The sequence below is a fragment of the Paralichthys olivaceus genome, chromosome 10, assembly GCF_024713975.1.
Source record: "Paralichthys olivaceus isolate ysfri-2021 chromosome 10, ASM2471397v2, whole genome shotgun sequence".
Taxonomy (NCBI): domain Eukaryota; kingdom Metazoa; phylum Chordata; class Actinopteri; order Pleuronectiformes; family Paralichthyidae; genus Paralichthys; species Paralichthys olivaceus.
The window spans coordinates 12,248,835-12,270,881 of record NC_091102.1 but is presented as its reverse complement, the minus strand read 5'-3'; the positions used below and the strand labels follow the sequence as shown (position 1 = coordinate 12,270,881).

The following is a 22,047-nucleotide window of genomic DNA, read 5'->3' as shown; positions in this document are numbered from 1 at the left end:
AAGCTCCGGTCTGAGCCCCGGGTCCTGAGTTCTGCCAGGCAGGGAGACTTGTCTTGTGAAGACAGACAAAAGGCTGATTTAGCTCAGGGCCATTGTCACGCTCCCCACACAAACAGCATGGGTCATTGGGCTGAAGGCATCAGACATGGTCGGATCAAAAGAAAAATCACAAATACACACACACACATACACAGGCCAGCAGTCAGTGAGACAATGGCTGATGGGTCAAAGAAAACTGAACTGCAGGGTAGAAACCTTCTCCCACTAACACCAGTGCCTTTAAAAGGTACATTGTGTAATCTGCAGTAAAAGAATATCACCTTTCACCGTGCACAAAACCTGCAAGGAAAAATCTCAGCCTCAGCACTGTACATATGAACTCAATGAAACTAGAGCAGATTATATCACAGCAACCCCCCTCTGCCCCACTGACCCTCAGCAGAGATGTTGAAACGACCACAGGATTTTTTACAGGTGACAGATCCACATCCCTGTTTCTGTTACTTTGTGAGCTGATGTGTCATAATTACTTTGGTGAAAGCTGCACACACTGAGGAAGGAGAAGCATTTGGGTGAACTATCATTAAAGGGATAGTTCACAGAAAACTCACTCATTATCTATTCACCACTATGTTGATGGAGAGGTGGCTGTTTGAGTCCACAAAACACTTCTGGACTCTTTGTATAGTGTTTACATTTTTCTTCATATATATATATATATATATATATATGTATATTTTTATTATTATTATTATTATTTTTCTCTATCTTAATGCCCTTCTGCTGCTGTAATGTCAAAATTTCCCCAGTGTGGGATGAATAAAGTCTATCCTATCTTATCTTAAACACAGTTGAAATAAACAGGGACCACTTCTTCAAACGTAAAAAAAAAAGAAAAAACATAACATGCCTCCATACTGCTCCTGTGGTGTAGTCCAAGTGTTCAGAAGCCCTGAAAAGGCATCATTTATACCGTGTTTTTAGCCTTTATATATATATTTTTTTCATATATATATCTAATGGAAGAGTTTATTTGTTGCTTGTTAATAAACATCAAATTATAAAAAGTAATTAAAATGATGTCCACACTTTGCTTTGTGTTTTTACCATGGGAAGGTGAAGTTAATTCCTTCAATCTGTGTGACCTTCTCTTAGCAGTAACAAGCAGCGCATGTAAAATATGTTAAAGCAGCAAAATCTTACAGGAATGACTCATCTGTGTAGAGCTGATGGCCTCAGCGCTCCAGTTGTATTTCCTTTGTCTAACGGACAAATCCACTTCATAGACAACAAATGTGAACGGAGCAGCAGAAGATAAAGCAAAGATGAGTCATGTCAGTTATGGTGCAAGAGTGACGCTTCTGAGACGCTCTGTGCTACATGCAGCAGTGTGCACAGCCCTGTGGGTACTGATCAACACACTGACCTCTCTCATTTCTATAAAGAATGAATAATGCAAGATAAGATCTGTTGCTGTGGTGTAAAATCCCCATCAGAAGATTTATATGTGGAATTTAAATGACTGGAAGGAAATAAAGGAGATTAGGTCTTATTTTATGAAAGCAGTATCACATTTATTCATATTTAGCTATGTCATACACAATATATAAAAAAGACACCAGTCAGAAATTGCACATGGTGGTCACTCCTCTTTGGAATGACGTATGTCTTTTATGCACATGTGTGCTCACTTCTTTTCGATGCCGTCTGTCTGATTCTTGAAGAGGCAGATGTGACACAACACACAAAGTATAAGCTTGGGTCTGCATGAAAAGCTAATTTACATTGCAGGTGTTTTCAGTGAGCAGAGGCAGAGCTGAATGCTTACATACTGCATTTTCAATATTTCCTATTCTTTGCAACACAGTCGAACAATAATTCCATCACTGACGTCGACTTATCATTTCACAGAAAGAAAATAAATGTTAAAAACTTGCACATGATCCATTATTCACCAAGAAAGCAACATGCTATCGTACAAAGCTTATTTTTCAAGAGGCAAATCTGCTGTCATGCATCATCCAGTACTTCTCATACTTTCATGACAGGAAAATATACACTGTGGTCAATACTGATTCTAAGCAGCAACAATGTGGACGTATGTAACTAAAGAAAATCTGAACATACAGGACATGAATCAAAGGAAACATGGAAAGTATTTTTTCGTCCACAGCACCAGTTTCACAGTTTCACAAACACTACATTGATTAATCAGAATCACATCTTTAAATAAAGGATCACTTCACATGATATGAACACACACACACATGCACACCTTCACACGTGATGCACGGATTTACCCGTGTGCGCTTTCCATAAGCCTGTTGTGACAAGGCTTTACGGAGCACGTCTGACAGTGGCATTAGTGTGCAGCCCTAACCCAAACTGAGCTCCCCGACTGAAGTGTCTTTAACCAGTGCTAACGTACACTGGTAACACAGCATAATATTGCACAAGCATTTTTACCTCTGCCAAAGAGGTTGTGATTTCACCCATTTGTTTGTGTGTTAGCAAGGTTATGCAAAAACCAGTGGATGGGTTTCCACGAAATTTGATCGAGGAATTTTTTTCACTTTTTCAACATAGCGAGAATCGTTTTTCAACATTTTCCTTGATTTCTCACAGAATAATTAATGGATGTGTTTAGGGGACTGATATTTCTGAGTGTGTGCAATTTGTCTGATCTAATTAAAAATCTGGATCTAATGAATTAAACATAAGTGGACTGATGGTGCACTTCCATTCTAGTTATTATTTTATTATCATTGGTTTATCTCGTTTGTGTTGTCTTCATCATGCGGTATTACAGGAAATCCGCTGTAAAATTGCATCAGGCTCATAGTATAACATTTAAAATGTAGTAGTTTGTCTGAATTTCTTAAGTGAAAACAAGGTTGTTTAAATTCTACAATTTAAAAAATGTTTCAAGGGTAAAAAAATATATTTGCGAGAACAACACACATTTACACATTAATGAATGAGCTTTAGTTTAACCAAAAAACCCAGCATTCAGCCTTCAGAGAGCAGCTCTTTGCAGCAACTGAAACTGTTAAATGTGCAAAATTCTTTTCACAAGTTCCTAGATAAAGCAGCACTATGCTACATTTACACTAAAATAGCAGATTCAAATTATGCTGATGGCATGCTTATGTGGAGTAGAGAGAATGATGTCACTCTCACTCCCACTCCTCACCCTGAACGTCGGATCTTGCTCTATGTAACTTTGATGAGCTGGTGCAATCTCCTGTGAGAAGTGTGTAACTAACTGACATTCATTATATAAAAGAGCAATGATATTCAGCCAGGAAACTTAAAACTTGAAGAATTCTAAACAGTTTGGTGTAGTATTTACAGCAGCAGCGCTTAAAGATCAGTAAGCCGAGGATCGTGGGTAATATCCACTGTTCGGTTGTGTTCCAGTTCAGGCTTAACTTTGTTTTTTCTCTACAGGAAAACCACTGCAGAGGGCGCTGTTGCTCAGTTAAAGTGACATAGTGTTGCTTTAACTTTTTTTATATTAAACAGCACTTACATTATTACAGTACTAGTTGTCTCATGAGGCTTTTACAATGTGGAGACACCTCGACAGTCCTAACATCGTTACTACGAGTCAGTCAAACACAAGAGTTCAGCCTGAGGGTGGTGCAGGAAAAAATTGTTGTGTCAATACAATCTCCTTTCATTAGTTGACATTCTCTGTTAACCTCAACTGTACTCTCTTTATCTCTTGGCGCAAGATGAAAAGTCTGAGAATACAAAGTTCATCTTCAGGGGAATATAAACGTCGAATCAAAGGTTGTTCAAGTAGTTGTGGAGGTGTTTGGACCAACAGACTACTGGACCGACGTTTACAAAGTCACGGTGAATGGCAAACAATCAATAATCAGCACTAGATCACAGTTAAAAACAATAAAATCCTTGTATATATTCAGCTAAAAGACTTATTCCACTTGTAAATGCTCCACTGTATTCCTGCAGCCATTCTGGAGCTCTCAACGAAACCATTCATGTACAATAGTACTGGTATGTGTGCAATTTACCTAATCTAACTAGTCAGAGCCAGTTAGGGATTTCCTCTATAATCCAGTGTCCTTTGTGATTGTCAGTTCGCACACTAACTACTCAGCAACACTGTGTTTGCTACAAGATATGGCACAAAAAAACAAAACATCACAATGTGCAACTTCAAGCTTTGGCAACTTAAATGTGTGAGGTAGCAACATAATATGTATATATACATTAAACATACTTTCATTTCAAATGGCTCTTCCTACCAAGGGTTGAGCTGTTTGGTTCAGATAGGTGGTTTTAAGTGTCTGTGTGCAGAGCAGCCTCAGACACTTCCTACAAGACTTTGGCACCAAAGACAACCTGAGGCTCTCTGAGGGTGAACAGTGTGGTTGCATCCTGAAGAGGGCAGCATCAGGCTGATAGAGAGAGGACAGTTTCTCCCCGTTCCTCTTGTTGCACAAATCCTAGCTATTCTTTGACATCCTTGATGATGGACAGCTGAGACACGGTTTTCTTGACCCGCAGCGCAGTGAGTCGAGCAGCGGAGTTGGCGTACCAGCACTCTCTCATCACTTTGCCCATCACACGCATCGCCTGAAGTAGAAGAAGGAGATAGTGTCAAGAAGAGGAAAAACAAAATATGATCTCAGATGGACGACCTTGAATAACATTAATAATACGAGCTTCAATTACACAGTACACAGACTCTCCCATTGGTAATTAGAATATCACTCAGTAGAACATATACCAAGGTCCAACAGTCCCCTGAATTCAAACCAGCTGAACTACATTTCACACACTCATAGAACTCAAGGCCCTAAATAAATTATTATCTGGAAAAACAATAAAAATGTTTAAAAAGGCCTTTTGGATAAACTGAAGCTCATTCATCATTGTGAAAAATGTGCCGTTCCCTCGAATATATATTTTTTACTCTACAACCCTATTTGTACTAAAGAAATTCAGACAAAAGAAAAACTTTGATCTGATGCAACTTTACTGCAGGAGTTCTGTAAAAGCACATAACAACAACAACAACACCAGGATAAATCTATGAAAGACAATATAAAACCAGAGTAAAGTGAATTCCTCCACCAAGGCCCAAACAGTCCTTCTAAGAAATAGTATTTAAATTCACAAAATCTGGATTTTTATTTGGATCTGCACCAAATTGCACACACTCATATAAATCAAACACCCTATTTCGCAATGTGAAAGAAAGTGAAAAAAAATCCCTGGATCTGCCCCCAGATCTGGATCCAGTTCGTCTCTGACTCATACCACATCTTTCTGCTTAACTTCGTGGAAATCTGTCTAGTAGATTTTGCGTAATCTTGCTTACAATCAACAACACAACCAACAAATGGACAAGTGGAAAACCTCACGAGAAGATACATCTTGAAAAGAATGATTACAGTGCAAAAGGAAAAGTTATCTGAAATGTATTAATATTTATATAAATGTGTTTGTGCATGTCATCAGCTGTTAGCTCATCATTTTCAGCGATATAGGACAGTGGCTCTCAAGTGGCGGTCTGCAGCACACTGCCAGGGGGTCCATGAAAAGTTTCCAGATTCATCCATTTAAATCATCATGATATATAGGTACTCTGTGTTGACATGGTGAAAATATATCTCTATGTCTAATGTCTCTCCAAGACATTTGTTCTTTCACATAACTAAGTAGAAGGCTACTTTATTCCAAGGGACATACATGAGAGGGTCCCCCAAATATTTTCTGTCTTCTATGTGGTCCTTTGATGACAAAAAGTTGAGAACCTCTGATATTGGAGAATGCAACGCCACCGAGGTCATAAACCCCCGGACCAGGCCCCATGCCACTGACTTTCTGCCAAAATCTTAGTTTGATTGAAGACTAGAACGTCTAAATGTGTGAGTGATGGGTCTGGGATGGTGGCAGAGGTTTGCACTTAAAACTTTACTTCTTTAAGATGATTTATGTGTAACCACAGTATGACAGGGTCAGTTCGGTTTGATGTGGGCCCCCAGGGTCCTTTCTACCTGAGGCCTCCAAAGTTCCACGAAACACTCCTGACAATATCTCACATGAGGCTACATATAGATTTGTTTTCCGTCTCACCTCACAGCTCTGCCACTGGTTGGGAATGCTGGGTCTGAGCTTCTGATCACACACCACCTTCCTCATGTCCTCGACGGCCGGATCTGAAGGCACAAGGTCGTAATAAGGCAGCTGGAAATCTTCATTAAGTCCTGTTAAAATAACAGAAAGTAAAAATGAAAAATATTGTTTACGATCGTGTTCCACACACAAGACAGATGATGTCCAGTGTACGAAAGACAACATAAGGTTGCACCGTGACAAACTGACACAATGACTGAGTGTTATTGGGAAAATTACATTTGCATCAGGGGTGTCACGGATGTACTGTTAGAGCCAAAGCATTCCTCATTACTTATCCATTAAAGTATCTTAATATTTATCGATAAACAAGTGTGTGTGTGTTGTTTAAGATACCCCTAACAGAGCATCTTCGGGCCAGTTCCCAGAACACCAGGCCGAGGGAGTAGATGTCCGCTCGCTTGAACGATTCAAAGTTGCTCATATTGATCGTCTCGTCCAGAATTTCTGGAGCCATGTACCTGCAGAGGACAAAATGATTAAGGTCTAATGTAATAAAAAAGCCCAATAACCCTCACATTTCCTTCATTAATTTGAGTGAGTGGGTTTGTTGTAAATCTCTGTCCCATGTTCTCTGAATTCTGAACTGCACAACACATTATCATCCTCTAAATATGGAGCAGAAAAACAAGCAGCATTTAACAGATGTAATGTTCTGCAGGGTTTCAGGTGTTTTTTCATTTCTGTTCATTCAAAACATGTTGATGTCAGAGAAATTCAAAAGCTTAAGTAAACTATTCGATGAATAGAAAATGTAGCACCATCAAAAAAAAATGCAAAGACCTTTCTTTGTGTGTGTGTTGCCGTGCGATGCATATCGAACCTTTTCGTTCCCACTCTGTGGTTGGGCGGTATGTCGATGGTGTTGGTGTTGGAGTCGTGTTTGACCGCCATACCCAAATCTGCGATGACCGCTGTGCCGTTGTTCTTCACCAGGACATTTTTGGACTTGAGGTCTCTGTGAGCGATGGCAGGTTTCCCTTGAAGAACCAACAAAGTGACAAATACAGTTATAACCCCTGAAAATAGATTCATGTTAAAGCAATTATTGTAGATCTTTCACAGATGAATTATCTGAAAGCTTTTGCAGAATTAATGAGTAATAAAACATCTGCACTACATCTGTTCTGTAGTATTCTGATATGTAAGTACCACATCCCAACAATATGCAGGTGAAAGCGAAGGATGAGTGGATGTTGGTACGGGGAAAAGGTGGCTGGATAATTCTGAGGCAAAGAGAGTGTAATAAAGAAAGTGTAAACTATAAGTTTTAAGAATATGTTTTCTGTTTGCAGCTTCTCCAAAGTGACGGTTTGCTGCTTTTCTCTGGTGCCACTGTGGCACATTTTTGTATATTTTAGACTTGAGGGCAAATAGATTAATTCAAAAAAGTAATTAACAGATTAATTGTTAATGAAAACATAAAATATCTGCAGCCCTAAATTAGTCTCATTTATCAAACAGACCATTAGAGCGAGAATCTGAGTTATGATAATTCTTCTGTTTTGTCCAAGGAGATTTTCACTGTTCGCACAAGTGTCCTTTAAATTCTCTGACATGACGTCATTGTCCCAGGATTCATGCTCTTCATTTTACTAAGTGCAGTCTCACCCTGCGTGCCAATGATTTCCATGTGGAGGTGTGCCAGCCCACTGGCTATTGATAACGCCAGGACGACCATGCCCTCCATCGACACCGTGTACCTGTTCAGGTAATCATACAGGGAGCCGTGCTCGTGGTACTCCGACACCAGCCAGAGCTGAGTCCACAGGCCGTTGTCTGCAGCACACGGTGAACAACACAGTCACATGTTGGGAACAGCCGCAGCAAACAACTGTATAGTTGAAAGCATAGTGTATTTTAACTCATCAAGATATTACAGCTATAGAGCTCATTATACACCTTTGCTGTCTGCAGCAATGAATCCCAGGATGTTCTCATGTCTGAGCAAGATGGTCTGATAAATTTCTGCCTCACGAAACCAGGACCTCTCGTCCCTGGTGGAGAAGATCTTCACCGCCACATCCTCTCCTCGCCACTTGCCCCTCCACACCTCACCGAATCGACCCTTCCCAATAGTCTCCTGCAGCACGATGGTCCGAGCTATGGTTCTTTGCACCAGCAGTGGCAGACCTGTGAGACGCAAAGCAAATATTTCCACCAGGACGGCCACGAGCAGCAGAGAAAATGTGTCTGTCTCAGTAGAGGGACTATCATTAATTCAAGTCATTAAAACATTCACATAAATATGCAACCATTACATATCACCAGCCCAGAATAAATCAAACAGTGGAAGGTCACAGCCTGCAGTCGAGACAGCTGCCTCTGTTCTCTCACCTGATCCAGAGCCCGAGGTGCTCATGTCGTAGATCAGATCTTGGAGACATTTGTCAGCTGACATGATCATCTGGTCATCCAGGGGCTCCTCGGGGTCCTGCTTGCGGGCTCGACTGTAGGCACAGTAGTGGCCCTGCACGACGAACACACAGAGAAGGACCCCCACACACAGCAGGCAGGACGGCACCAGGATCACCACCGAGAGCTGCAGCCTGCTCCAGCTTTCAGGTTCTTCCAAAGGCCTCTCTGACAATAAACATATGTGACACAGCATGACAATGACAATCAAATCCATATATAATATTTGATCTTATTATTTCAGCATACATTTATACAATCAGTCAGTTGAAGAGATTTTGTACTTCAGGTTTTTGGTCATGAACTCCCTATGATTGTTGCAGCCTCTGGTGGTCATTGTTGGTTATGGCATTGAGTGAGTTGCACACAGATTGTGGGTTGAAATCATTCACTGGAGTAAACAATATATTTTATTGGTGTTTCATCTCAATGCTGAAATGTGCTGACAGCCTACTCTAATGTACTGTATCACACCTTTCAGACACAGCCAGTTGGCAATCTAAACATTTTGAGAAATTAAAAAATTTAACATTTAGCAGATGCAAAGTTATGGCTGCCAAAAAAACTGTCAGACATCTTTTTTTTCCCCCAGAGAGCCACAAATTTCAATCAGGCACTGTGTCAATAATATTTAAAGTCCTCTCCAAAAAGTCAGTCTTTTTTACCTCTTCATTTAAAAAGGTGATGGAGAGCAGATGCACTATGAGTGAGAGCTTGTACTAAACTGTGCGTTTGGCAGAACAATGTAACCTGGCATCTCTACCACCGACCTTGATTCTTTCTGTGTGGGTGGACAAAGGAGATCTCGACAAACAAAAACATCAGAGCTGGTGGGCCAGTGGTGATAATAAGAGATTTACTGATATGCTTACAGAAGTGCTCACAGTGAACACTGTGGTAGCACTGTAGCATATACTATGATTTAATGATAGGTCTGGGCTGGGAAACGCAAGGAAGGCTGCACTTTGAAATACTAACTTCAGAAGACACCTTGATTGTTGTAATCTTGTGAGTAATCCACCTGAGGAATGATCGCAGGAACTAATAACTTTTTTAATAAGAAAGTATTTAAATAATAATAATAATAATGCAGATTTTTAAAAACATAAAACCTAAGAACGTTTTTTTAAAGCGCTTTCTCCGTAAATCTCCAAAGCATGAAATGTCCTCCCCACGAGAGCAACGTGCAACATCTGCAGATGGCCCAATGTCCAAAGCAACACGTCCTGAACTAAAACACAGTTTCCTAAGACATATTTAGCCTTTTACCTAAAAACATATCCTGCCATGTGTCCAACTGGAGCTTGGCAGATATGGTGCAAAGGATTTACTCTTCTCTGGCCCAGTGGAAAAAAAAGATTTTCTACAGACTGTCTGGGACAAGGAGGTGAGCTCAGCATCAATCTCTATTTTTCTACTTATTTGTTTGACTCAAGTAAATAGTTTGAAGTACCAAGAACAGAGGAAGACAAAAGCAAAACACTGAACAGCAGCTGCACAAACCTACTGCAAGTGAACTCTACTGTTAAGTCCTGCAGAGAAGCACTGATGGACATGAAGTTCCCATGTACAAAAAATAAATAACACAGCGCATGCATGAGCTCATGCACTGATATTGGAACAGACCCATTGTCGTGTTCTCATTCACAGTCAGCACCATCACAGCTTCAGGCTGTCGCCCCGACCCGTCTGATCAACAGTCTGCAGCACCTCTCACTTTAAATCTCCTGTATGACCTCTGCATTTTATGAAAGTGACCGTTCTCTGACAATCCCTTTACATTTTTTAAAGTATTTTAGCTGCATATATCAGAAGAGGAAAAAACAGTTCTCCTCATTTATTTGGTGTCAAAAATTAAGAATGGATGAATGTTTGTTTCACACGTTGACCAAGGGTAAATATTGTCAATACTTAAAAATGCAGAAAGAGGTGCAGGGTTCTAAGAAACATGTGTAACTACCCGAAATATGAATATAGCCACCAGAATATCCAGCAGCAATGAGACAAACATTTATTTTACAGAACAACTGATTAACTGAGGAAATGACCACGGGATTAAGAAATAATATAAACAACTTGGATGGTTAGTGGAATTTTAAAATCAGCCTGAAAATGAGCGGCTCAGTGGATTGGCAGAGCTTCACCTAATAGTTTTGCAGGGTCACATTGTAAACATTTCAAATTAAATCACAATTTAAAGACTCTCACGCCATGGCACTATGATGCTGTGACAAAGTTGTGCTTCATTTCTATTTCTTTTCAAGCTGCACTAATCAATACTTTTATATGAACAATGATTAAATGACTATATAGTATGTCAAGGGAAAGTTAAGGTGACAGACCCAGACATCATTTTCACTAAGCTCTACAGGTCTCTTCAGCTATAAGGAGTTTTCAAGCATCTTGTTTTTCCTTTTGCTTTTACAATCAAACATTGTCTGAGTTCGTTCATTCTCCTCTACCACAGCAGCTGTTTCGCAAAAGCAAAAGTTCTGTAAAAGTGTACTCAACCTTCACGGCACTAAACACTGCTACAAACAAATATATATGTGGACAGAAACAAAACTGCTAACGTCACACGTGCGCATTTTCACTTCTGTTCCCACTGCGGCAAAGAAAATTAATATTAAAGAATATATATTAGAACATGGGACAAGATGGACAATATCCCTTGTATGCTCATATTCAGGTTCATAAAGTCAACATGCTCTAACGTGCAGAAATGCATCACATTCCTCACACTGTCTATTGCTGCAGCTCCTCTCTTCAGCCTCTGTCTGGGGTTTAGCACCTGTCTCTTTAAGGCCCACTCTCCCAATGAAGCACGGTCTGCTCTGATTGGCCAGCTGGCTCCCTCTGTTGTGATTGGTCAACTGTTACCAGTACATGTAGGAACTATCAGCCTCCACTCTCACTTAGCCTGGCTAGTGACGCCACGATGGCCAGACAAAGCCAGGTATTGACCGAACTTCTGACGCGGTGTGTCGGGAGCAGTGTCTTCTGTGGAGGGGAGGAGCTCCCTGTACTGCAGACTTTGGGCTTTTTTAGCTTTAAAGAACCTAAACATGCAAAAAAACTATAACATACCAAGAGAAAGTCAACTGAAAAAGCATAAAATGCCCTTTAACAAATCTGATTTACTGTATATTGTTAATGAATGATCCAATTTACATGAGCCCTGTGTATCCACAGGTGGAGAGTAACCCCCCCCCCCCCCCCCCCCCGCTTGAAGGACAACTTCCACCCTGCAGACACATGAGAGGCTTTGAACTTGCTGTAGGATGACAGGCCTGGCGAAGTATTTATTTATAAATCAGGCGAGGGCGGGTGAGGATCACTAACCGCCATCCCACAGCCTCTGCCAGATTTGTTATGTCACAGGATCTAGAAGGATCAGCATCCACCTCGTCTAGCCGGGGCCAGAATGAGTGGGAAATCCCACACTGATTGTGCTGCTGTCGAATGAATGCAGAGACTGCTGGCTGTCTGAATGGATGAATCCAGTTTTTTTTTTAAATTAGTGCAGCAGAGGCACCACGATATTTTTAAACCCACCTTGTATTGAAATAAAAAAGAATGATCCTATATTGGACCTGGGTTTACCTGTATGTAGGTGCAGAGTCTCATTGTTGCAGAAATCAGTGAAGCAGCAGTTCCTCTTGGAGACGTTGCGGGAGCTGTAGCAGAAGACCTGGCCCTTCATCTCAATGGGCGACAGACAGGACTTCACCGTCTCCTCCGTCCCGTCAATCAACATCACCGAGTTCCAGCAGGCGCCGTCTGAGGTCGTCTCGCAGGTGTGGTTGGCGCAGAGCTGACACACACACTTCAGGCCTGAAACACATGGCAACAGTCAAGCGGGTTGGAAGGAGAACTGTTCACTGTCCAGGAAACGTTCCAGTTAAGCCAATAAAAACAAAAATAAAGACTCAAGAGAAGCTGTTTCATTCATGTTTTGGTTAATGGTCTTTAACTCTTTTGACGCAGGATGCTCTTGTTATGTAAGGACTCTGCTCTTACATGGCTGGAGGTGGAGGAACCGGTGTAATGCCTCTTACTTTAACACCCACATAATCTTGTGTTCTACTTGGGACTGCTGTCATGCTTTGTTTGATAACACTTTGAGTGATTGATTAGGAAGGCTGCACCATACCTGCTGACTGGAACAACCTGGAAATTACTGTGTGAAGATCACACAGTAATAATTTCTGTTTTTTAAAGATGCTCCAGTTTTAACCACTTATAGATAAATGCCTGATGATGCATGAAGCCTCCCAGTATTCACAAATGATAACTAAGGTAAACCGATTGGTAGTTTTGAACAACACCTCTTCAAAAATCAAACTTCAATTCAACATTGTAACTCTGATATTAGAACACTATGATGTATTTTGTGTCTGGGAATTCTGATCGACAGTTTCACATCACCTCTTTTAGTAAATTACGACAAATGTCATTTATAAACAGATGGGTGAGAACTGATGAGATAGAGTACATGTTTCAAATCAAAATCTGACACTGTAGGACGTTTGGATACAGTTCATCCTTATGGGTGTGTTTTTTTCTGGCCAAACACGCTGACGTGTTTTCATGTTTTAGTGGAAAATCAAATCCACCAGCACTGGTTGATTTTAACCTGCACAAACAATAAGACATGATACAAAAAAATGTCTGTGTGATTTTTGTTAAAAGTGGTGTTTTAACCCATAGAGGCCGATCTTGGCAGACAAGAAAAAATATCAAACTATACATTACACAACTGGAAGAATCATAAGGAACCTTTCATGATATGGTCAGTGTTCGTGATGTAGCGTGTGACCTAACTCAGCTTTGAATTTGATTTAAATTTTCCAAGGCATGGATTATTCTTTTTGTCAGTTATCTGAAGATACTAGTCCTTGAGAGCTGCTACACAAATCTGTGAGAATAAGGTCAATTGGCTTAAATGAAAGATATGGTGCTTAGACATCCACGTAGCAAATTAATAAAAAGATAATTTTATAAAAAGAGAAGCGAATGGGATCAAGCAGCATTGAGGAAATGTAATTTACTTCCACTTTATCCTGAGTATTAATGAGACAATTACAATAGATTCTAACTTGACTTCATGACACTCCAGTTTTACTGTTTTACAGCTGAGCACTAAATTTTACTCATAAAGGAACTATGAGTATGGTACTAGTATCCAGCCACAGATTGATACACATTTGCTGCACAAGTTCAGCAATATAGTGTAGGATTGAGTCAAAGTGATCGATTGCACGTGGAAAATGGCATCTCTCATTGAGGTGTGGCACAATGACGATTCTCAAACCAAAACCGACATCGTGGTCCTGACGTTCACGGTTTCGGTTCAGGATACGCGAAGACGGAACCGTGACACGTCTCCATGCCAAACCCCACACGTGTGTGCATATGTGTCCAATCACACTCCAATCACAACCCCATGTAAATCTGAACCAACACAGAAGTGACCAGAAGCTTCAGAGCGATGAGTGTGGAGGTCGGAGAGGATCGTCTGTTTCAACTTCACTTCAAGTGCGTCGTAAAGTCGTCCATCGATGGTCCAGAGTGCCCTGAACATATTCTATATATGTACGCTGTTGACATAGAAGCGACACAGACGCTTCTTTTTCTGTTTACTTTCCTGAGTTGTTGGTTCATGAAGATTCGCAGTAAAACCTGGAACAGATCATTTTTGTTGCATCTGTCAATATTACACCACAGATTTTCAGTCACATGGGATCGACTGTAATATTTTCGCTAATCAGACAACCTGAATAAAAAAAAAACTTTGTCCAGCAAGTCCAGACTTGGCATCACTCTGCAGTGTTAACATGTGAAGTGAAGTCTTTGGCCTCTGCAGGTGTAACATGAATTTATATTTGTAGACCTTCCAACGTACCATAAAACATCCCTTGCTTCCCTTGACAAAATTATGAGTATGGTGGAATAAAGGTCTTTGAAATCCTTGGATGGGACGAGAGCAGACTTTTAGATACAGTTCATCCTCATGATGTTTTTTTCTGGCCAAAAAAACCCTCAAACTTTTACTTGCACAACTTAAAGAATCATAAGGATTGTTCGTGATGTCAACCTACCATTGTAACTCAGCTTTAAATTTGATTTGAAATATCTAATGCAATGGATTCAGCCAGTGAAAGCTTTTCTTCTTTTTGTCACTGTTTTAAATGATATCTAAAGATTGTAGTCCTTGAGAGCTGCTAAACAAATCTGTAAGAACAGATAACTAAAATCAAATGGCTTAAATGAAAGATATGGCTCTAAGACACTCATTTTATGAAAAAAGAAAGTGGGTGGGACCAAGGAGCATTGAGGGAATTATCCTGGGTTAAATGAGACAACGACAATTAATTCTACCTTGACCTCAGGGCACTCAGTCCTAAGCACAGTTGTACCTGTTGCACTCATACTCAGTACTGTCATTTCTACACAGCTGAGTACTGAAGGCTTAACTTTACTCATAAAGGAACACATTTTTGGGGATAATGACAGTATAAAGCCAAAGATTAATATGCATTTGCTGGATGAATTTAATTTAGGATGGAGTCAAAATAAACTATTTGTCTGTGTCCATTTAAAATAAAGAAAATGTCTTCTCGTTGAGGTGTGGCACGACAATGTACTTTTGGTCTGATTTATTGACAGTTAAAAAAATATAGAACATAATAAACCTTATTATCTTTTCAAGGGCTTTGTACTCCTCCAGCAGTCAGACCGACCACTTGACAAAATCAGGAGGCAGAAACAGAAAAGATTCTGACTCAGTTCAGGGAAAACCTGAATGGAATGTGACAAAAAATGATTTAATTTCACCGCATACCAAAGAGTTGCCTGGCAACAACTTTCTCAAGGACAATGATGCTTAAATAAAGTTTGGTTAACTGAGGAATAAGAGGGAGGATATTTTTTAAAGCAGATTAGTGATTGATCATTGGTGTGTGTTTAATAATTTCTTTAATCATGGGTTTTGTCAGGGAAATGATTCAAAGTTCTCTCCATTGTTTAGAGTTATTGGTGCTATTGACACCAAAGCTCTTCAGAGTAACAACACACATAGTGTATGAAAATTACTCCTTCATATCATGTATGTCAATATTACACCACAGATTTTCAGTCACATGGGATCCACTGTAACATTTTCGCTAATCAGACAACCTGAATAGAAAAAAACTTGTGCAACAAATCCAGACTTGGCGTCACTCTGCAGAATTAACATGACAGTCAAGTCTTTGAATTTAAATTTGTAGACCTTCCAATGTCCTATAAAATATTTCTTGCTTCCCTTGACAAAAGTATCACTATAGTGGAATGAAGGTCTTGAAATCCTTGGATTGGAGGAGAGTGTTGCCTGAATGTTGCACTGCAGCCTTAATGAGCCGTGCACAGTCTGATGAGACATTGTAACTGGGAAACTGTTGCACACTAGTAGAATTTCCCACATTATATTCACACACCCCTACACTGTCTCTGCTTGGGTTTTTATGGTGTGCATCAGCTCATCGGCCTGTAATCAGTCCCTTTACATGCTACTTCATACTGACTGTGAGTTTAAAAGACCTTTATCTCTGCATCGTCTATCAAAGTGACTGAAAAACAACAACAGAAACTCTCAGGACTAGAAATTAAAGTGAAGAGAATGCACGTCAACTTGTGGAGCTTTGACGTGCAATAACTGCAATCTGTTTTGAAATCATCGCCTTTTTTTGCTGCTTGTCCTTGAAAGTGTTAAGTCCTTGTTTTGTTAAAGGCGGCCACAGTTTTGTAGATGAAGCTGTTAGTTATTTATAAAATGTATCAGAGACGCAGAAACCAAAAGCGATGAGGGGCATTCTGTTTTAAAACAGACACTGGAATATGTCCGCACACATTTCCCATCATTCCCTAAGAACTCTTAACAGATTCGGCTCTGACGCTCCCCGTAATCCCAGTCCTACGTATGATGAGTCATTTCCTAAAGTAACAAAGCTGATTAATTGCATGTGCTCCTGAACACCAAATATGTGCCACTGAGAATATCGAGTGTGGTAGAGCTGAACTCCTTCTCTGAGATGCTCTGTAAATTAAGCCTCATGCTTAATTTACAGGGCAACATTTAATTATTGGGTTGCTGTGTGATGTCTGGTAATTAAACTGAACCAAAATGACGCAGAGTAGAGTATCAAAGACAGGGTAGCCAGTCCCCGAGGCAGGCGGCTTCCTATAGAACTAACATTCAAAGTGAAAGAGGCAGAAAACAGGCATACGTTGACGTGCATAGTTTTTCCAGTAGCCTACTGCTCATGTTAACATTTCTCATTTCTGAATTTTCTCATGAAAAAAAATATATAAAGATATAGATTATTATTATTTTTTCCAATAGTCTAAATCTGCAATTTATCCTTGTACAGATAAAACTATTCTTAACAACATAATAAGTTAGTAATTAGTCAGATGCAATAATAAATCACATTAGTATCATGCTGAGAGGTTTGTATACAATTTAGCCTGAAGCAAAATTGAAGTAAACCTCATGCTGCAAAAAGGAATAATATGAGAGATAAGATGCGAGACTATATCAATTCACCCACGTTACACAACTTTGAATCAGCAAATCTTTACCGATGAGTGCAATGAATGTGTTCAACCATGCTAAATAAAGAAAAGTATGAAACAGGAAGGGTCTGCAGACAGACAGTCTGCTAAACTTTTGTCTGCTAACCTCACCACCTGCTGCTTGGCCCATTGGAAATAGGCAAAAACAGCTCCCACACACCTTGCTGTCAAACAGGTGTATATTTCACTTTAGCTGACATCCTCTCTGGTGAATTTCTTCCCCTGTGGCTGCTTGTTTATTTGACTGTGTTTGAGTAGTAACGAGCCACTGGACCTTAATTTACAAGGTATAATATCACATAAAATACAGTGTTACCACCAGGGGACCATCACTTCATGGCATCTAATGAGGATGCATTAATGAGTCTGTGTAGCTGATATTTACAGGACTGCTAATTATTTTCACTGGTCTATAAAATGTCTGAAAATTGTGAATCAAAACTTGTGAGAGTCAAATGTGAAAACTTCAAATTCCTCGTTTAGTCCAAAGCAGCGTTTAAGAAATCCAAAGAAATTCAGTTTAAAATCACATGTGACAAGAAAAAGCTGCAGATCCTCACATTAGCGACACTTGAACCAGAGGAGGGTGTAAATTCATCTCTGCTGTGTAAAGCTAATCAATTTTCATTGAAACGACAATGAGGAATAAAGGTGACAATATTATAAACTTTTCATTTGAGGATATTATATGTGGAGGAATACATAGAGAAGTCTTTTAAACCTTTGGTGGTAGCAAACATTAAGATCTTTTATATGTATGTATGTATGCATGTATGTATTATGTATGTGTGTGTTTATATATGCGAAATGTTAGCAAAAGTATTAATATCAAAAGTATATCTATCATAAATAGTAATATGTACACAGATATACATAAATCGTTTTTTAAATCTTTTTGATTTTTTATGGCTTAAATAAAAGGTTTTTTTTAAATATTTATACATATATGTGTGAGTGTATAAAAGCATGAATATAAATACACGTATGTATTTACAAATACACAGATAAATACATATATAAATAAATATGTGTATATTTTCATGGAACTTTGTTGGTATAAAATAATGAGCCTGTCAAAGTGAAATAAACTTATTTCTCATGGTTTGCCGTCATGTTGTTTCTTGTTGAACAGTAAACAAGTGATTGAAAAGTGAAGTGAACTGAACCACGCGTTGTTTAATAGCTCACATGAAACCTAGGAACACAGAGTGACTGTAGGTGAGAGTGAAACAGACTGAGGAGCTGTACCTGCAGTCAGCTGGGCGACACACACGAGGATCAACGCCGCCTGAACGCTCCGCTTCCCGGAACAAGTCATGGCAAGAGCCGCATCTGCCGCCGCCTCCTGCGACCGCACCGACCGACGCAGCTCGTCTACGGCCAACGCAACATTTCGCACATTGCGGTGTGTGAAGTCTCGTCTCCCCCGCTGCGACCCGAGAAGCCTCGTCTCACCCACAGTCAGTGAGCGGCCAGGGGAGTGCAGAGCAGAGCGAGCTGCAGCTCCGCCTCTGCTGACTGGAGTTTAAGAGGATTAGTGCTGCAGACCTCTGATAAAGACATGTGAATGAGAGAGAGCAGGGGAGAAAGTGTGTGTGTCACAGCTATTCAACTGGTGCACACACACACGCACGCGCACACACACACACCCTGTCTGTCTGTGTCCTGCTACATGGACATGAGCTCTGTCCACACCTCACTTGTTCTAAAAACTGTAAGGGAACCAGGTCACATAGTTCAGAACAGGTTAATAATCCAGAGGTATTTAAAGGACACACATTAACAAAATAAAATGACAGACACATAGTGTTTAACACCACTGGGACACACACATGCTGTCCCAAAGGGAACATGATCATTACACAAATTCACTTTCTCCAACTCCATGTGTTCAAATCAGACACTGAACATTTTGTGCAGAGGTTGATTGAAGGTGTTGTACAACACAACACAGAGACTACGTTTAAAGAAATCTAAAGTGGAGGCAGAGATTTAAACATTTTCCAAGCAAAATAAATATTTAAATGAGTAGAGGTGAAGAGATAAAGAGGTTAGATTATGATGATTATTTATGTCCCTCTGCTTTTTAAATCCTGTGTTGTGTGTTTGAGCATTGTTCAAAGCACAAATACATTATATTATTTTATTATATTGCAGTAAGTGTTCTGTTGTGATGTGTGCAATGGTATAAATGGCCAGATAAACCTGTTTTAAGGTCTAGAACAACATTTGAAATATTGCTCCTTTCCTAAATAACACCTGCCCTTTGTTTTGTTTGGTTACAGTGTGATCATTTGACTAAACAGAAATATATTTATGATTATGTGAGTCCATGATTTCCTCAAGCACTGTGGATATTGACAGAGAGGGCCACAGCATTTGGGTAACAAAGCAGGACCCATTGAACTTAAAATGTGCAAGTTCTCTGACAAATTTGCATTTAATTACTGATCAACAACTTTGTGTCTCCTGGCAGTTCTTTGCTCTGCCTGTGTAATCCAGCCCTAAGCAGCCTATCATGCGCCCATGTGGCTGCAGCAATTCCTCTCCCTGGTTGGGAGACGCACTCAGCTCAGGTCAGCAAACTGGAAGAAAACCAGGCCAGGCTGCTGCCTTCCACACAAAAGAGTGAACGCTGTCAGGAGGCGAACACTGTACATTCACCTGTGTGCAAAGCTCAACTCACCTGTGTGCAATAAGCTATTTACAGCCAGTCATAATATGTTGTGTTTCTGCTGCCTGGGGCTCCATGGCAACAGCAGGTGCCAGTGTCACCAGGGCGGGCGAAGGAGTGAACTCTGCTTAATCCCAAAGTCTACATGAGCAAAAACACATGAGTTCAAATGTAAATAACTGTGTATTCTTTGGGGCAGATTACATGTTCTGTAGTAAGAGCACAGCGTCGGAACCCACAGGGAAACATTTGTCGAGGCTTTCCACTGGATCCATTACCTCGGATGTTTTATTGGTTCCAAAAACACCACTAATACTGCAACTTCCGCTCCTAATGTACCACAAAACTGGTGAAATGTGCAGCCATATAAGTGCAATTCTGGAATCCAAATGCTGTGGTGCAGTAGTCATCTTCATCCAGGCACTATCAATAAATGGATATCACAGCACAGATGCAGGAAAAAAGGAATGAAAAACTTGCACTGACAGTGAATAGAAGATGTGAAAGTGTCCATGAAGCAGTTAACCCAGTGTTGATAATGCCGATTGTCTGAAAAAGCAGACGTCTAATAATCATGTGTATACAGACCTTGGACTTTGTGTATTTGTGTCTTGATTTAAATTGTTAAATGAATGTAACAAATAACATTAAGCAGTGCTAACTATCTTGCTCCCATTTATCAGCTCAGTACGTTATTAATCAAACTGATTACCTCCCTCTCTATCAAAATACAGGTACAGAAACACTGGTTAAAGTGGTTGGGTGAAATCTCTGCGCTCTGGATCGAATGACTCTGAATATAAAGTCGTCCACGTAAGAAGTCTGGCAGCTGTGGATACATGCACGCAGGGCGTCTGAGCACCCACCAGTCACCCACTGTTGTGTTTCTATCATCTGGCCCGTAAATCTCGTAGCATATTAATCACTTCACGAACCATCAGGAGCTTCATCGCTGTTTGGCATCTGCCAAGATATCCCCTGTGCACAAAGTCTCACTTAACAGCTGGCTGGGAAAATGCCTGACGCTTCTGACCTTTCATCCAAGTTAATATTAATGAATTTCTTACATTATTAGTGCAGAAATAGATTATTGTGCAGTTTGTATCATATGAGTAAATGAAACCAGGGTAAACTAACTGTATGTGCTGTAGAACAGAGGCAGCTGCTGAAATATGGAATTTGCATTTCAGCTAAAAGGTTTTGAAGTTAAATATCCCTTAAGATGACTCTGTATAAGTCCAGTACTCTATACATAGTACTGGACTTACAAGGAGTTTGATTTGAAATTACAGTTGGTATAGACTTAAATAAAAAGAGTACATGACCAAAATTGCTAAGTTACAAATGCAATAATAATGTTTTAATGCCAAAGTCCAGGAAAAAACTAAATTCAAATGTGCAATGAAACCCAAACACACTGTGAAGTCTGAACAAAGGTTCCCAGCATAGTCTGTATGATGAAAATGGAAGATGCGTCTCCATTTCCTCCCACCTTTAAAAAATGAAGCCAAAATATCCCGGATACCAACGCTGCCATCTTGTGCCGTAGACATGATTGGGAGTTGCTATCAGGGTTAGCAAGTCCCGCCCATACACCTAACCAATCGTGAGTCAGTTTCAGTCGTCAATCATGATGTTTCACTTTGTTTTTGTAAAATTTGAAAACCAAACTGAACTCATTAAATGAGCATTTAACCAAACAGTGACATAAGAACTACCTTAAATGACAGCCACCACCTTTGAGAAAAGTTAATTCAACGTGTACTTTTACTTTTTGGTTTGGTCCATGTCCCATCTGCAAACATGGAGGATTTAAGGTTTATGCCAACCACCTGAAGGTGAACGAGGTACTTTGGCTTCACATTAGGGGAGTCATTATGTCGTCCATCTTAATAAACATCTTAATGGTCCACATCCACAGGCATAGTGGCACTTTGAGCTACATGCAAACACATCAGCATTTAGCTCAAAACGGCTACGATGCAAACACGCTAACACTTAGATGCTATTTTTTTGTTCTCCATCGTAGAATAGCATGAACCAACATTTGCGAATTAGCACTAAACACCAAGTACAACTGAAAATACTAATAATGGTGGGGGTGTGGGGGGCAGCTACGGTGGTTATGAACCCAAATCAAAAGAATTTTTCTTTGTCACTGAATATGTACA

At 40.0% G+C, this 22,047-nt stretch overlaps 1 protein-coding gene across 2 annotated transcripts; it reads right to left on the bottom strand.

Annotated features, from left to right (window-relative positions):
- Positions 1–1,558: 1,558 nt before the first annotated feature.
- Positions 1,559–18,793, bottom strand: LOC109631050 (activin receptor type-1C). Of its 2 annotated transcripts, none has more exons than XM_020089618.2 (9): positions 18,451–18,662; positions 12,190–12,420; positions 8,509–8,754; positions 8,074–8,304; positions 7,783–7,950; positions 6,995–7,151; positions 6,508–6,632; positions 6,112–6,194; positions 1,559–4,605 (listed from the first exon to the last, which is right to left on the bottom strand). In XM_020089618.2, exons 1-9 carry the CDS (start codon positions 18,518–18,520, stop codon positions 4,480–4,482), a joined length of 1,437 nt encoding a protein of 478 aa, XP_019945177.2. In that variant the 5' UTR covers positions 18,521–18,662; the 3' UTR covers positions 1,559–4,479. The 2 variants fall into 2 exon arrangements, with proteins under 2 accessions (XP_019945177.2, XP_019945175.2); XM_020089616.2 differs by having other exon boundaries at positions 1,560–4,605; positions 6,112–6,242; positions 18,451–18,793.
- Positions 18,794–22,047: the final 3,254 nt, after the last annotated feature.

Coding starts and splice junctions, on each gene's coding strand:
- LOC109631050 (XM_020089616.2), bottom strand. CDS start 18,520: ATGACTTGTTCCGGGAAGCGGAGCGTTCAGGCGGCGTTGATCCTCGTG. Junction 8,755..12,189: donor GACTCTGCACCTACATACAG/GTAAACCCAGGT, acceptor GTTTATTGTCAG/AGAGGCCTTTGGAAGAACCT. Junction 7,951..8,073: donor CATTGCTGCAGACAGCAAAG/GTGTATAATGAG, acceptor CGTGTGCTGCAG/ACAACGGCCTGTGGACTCAG.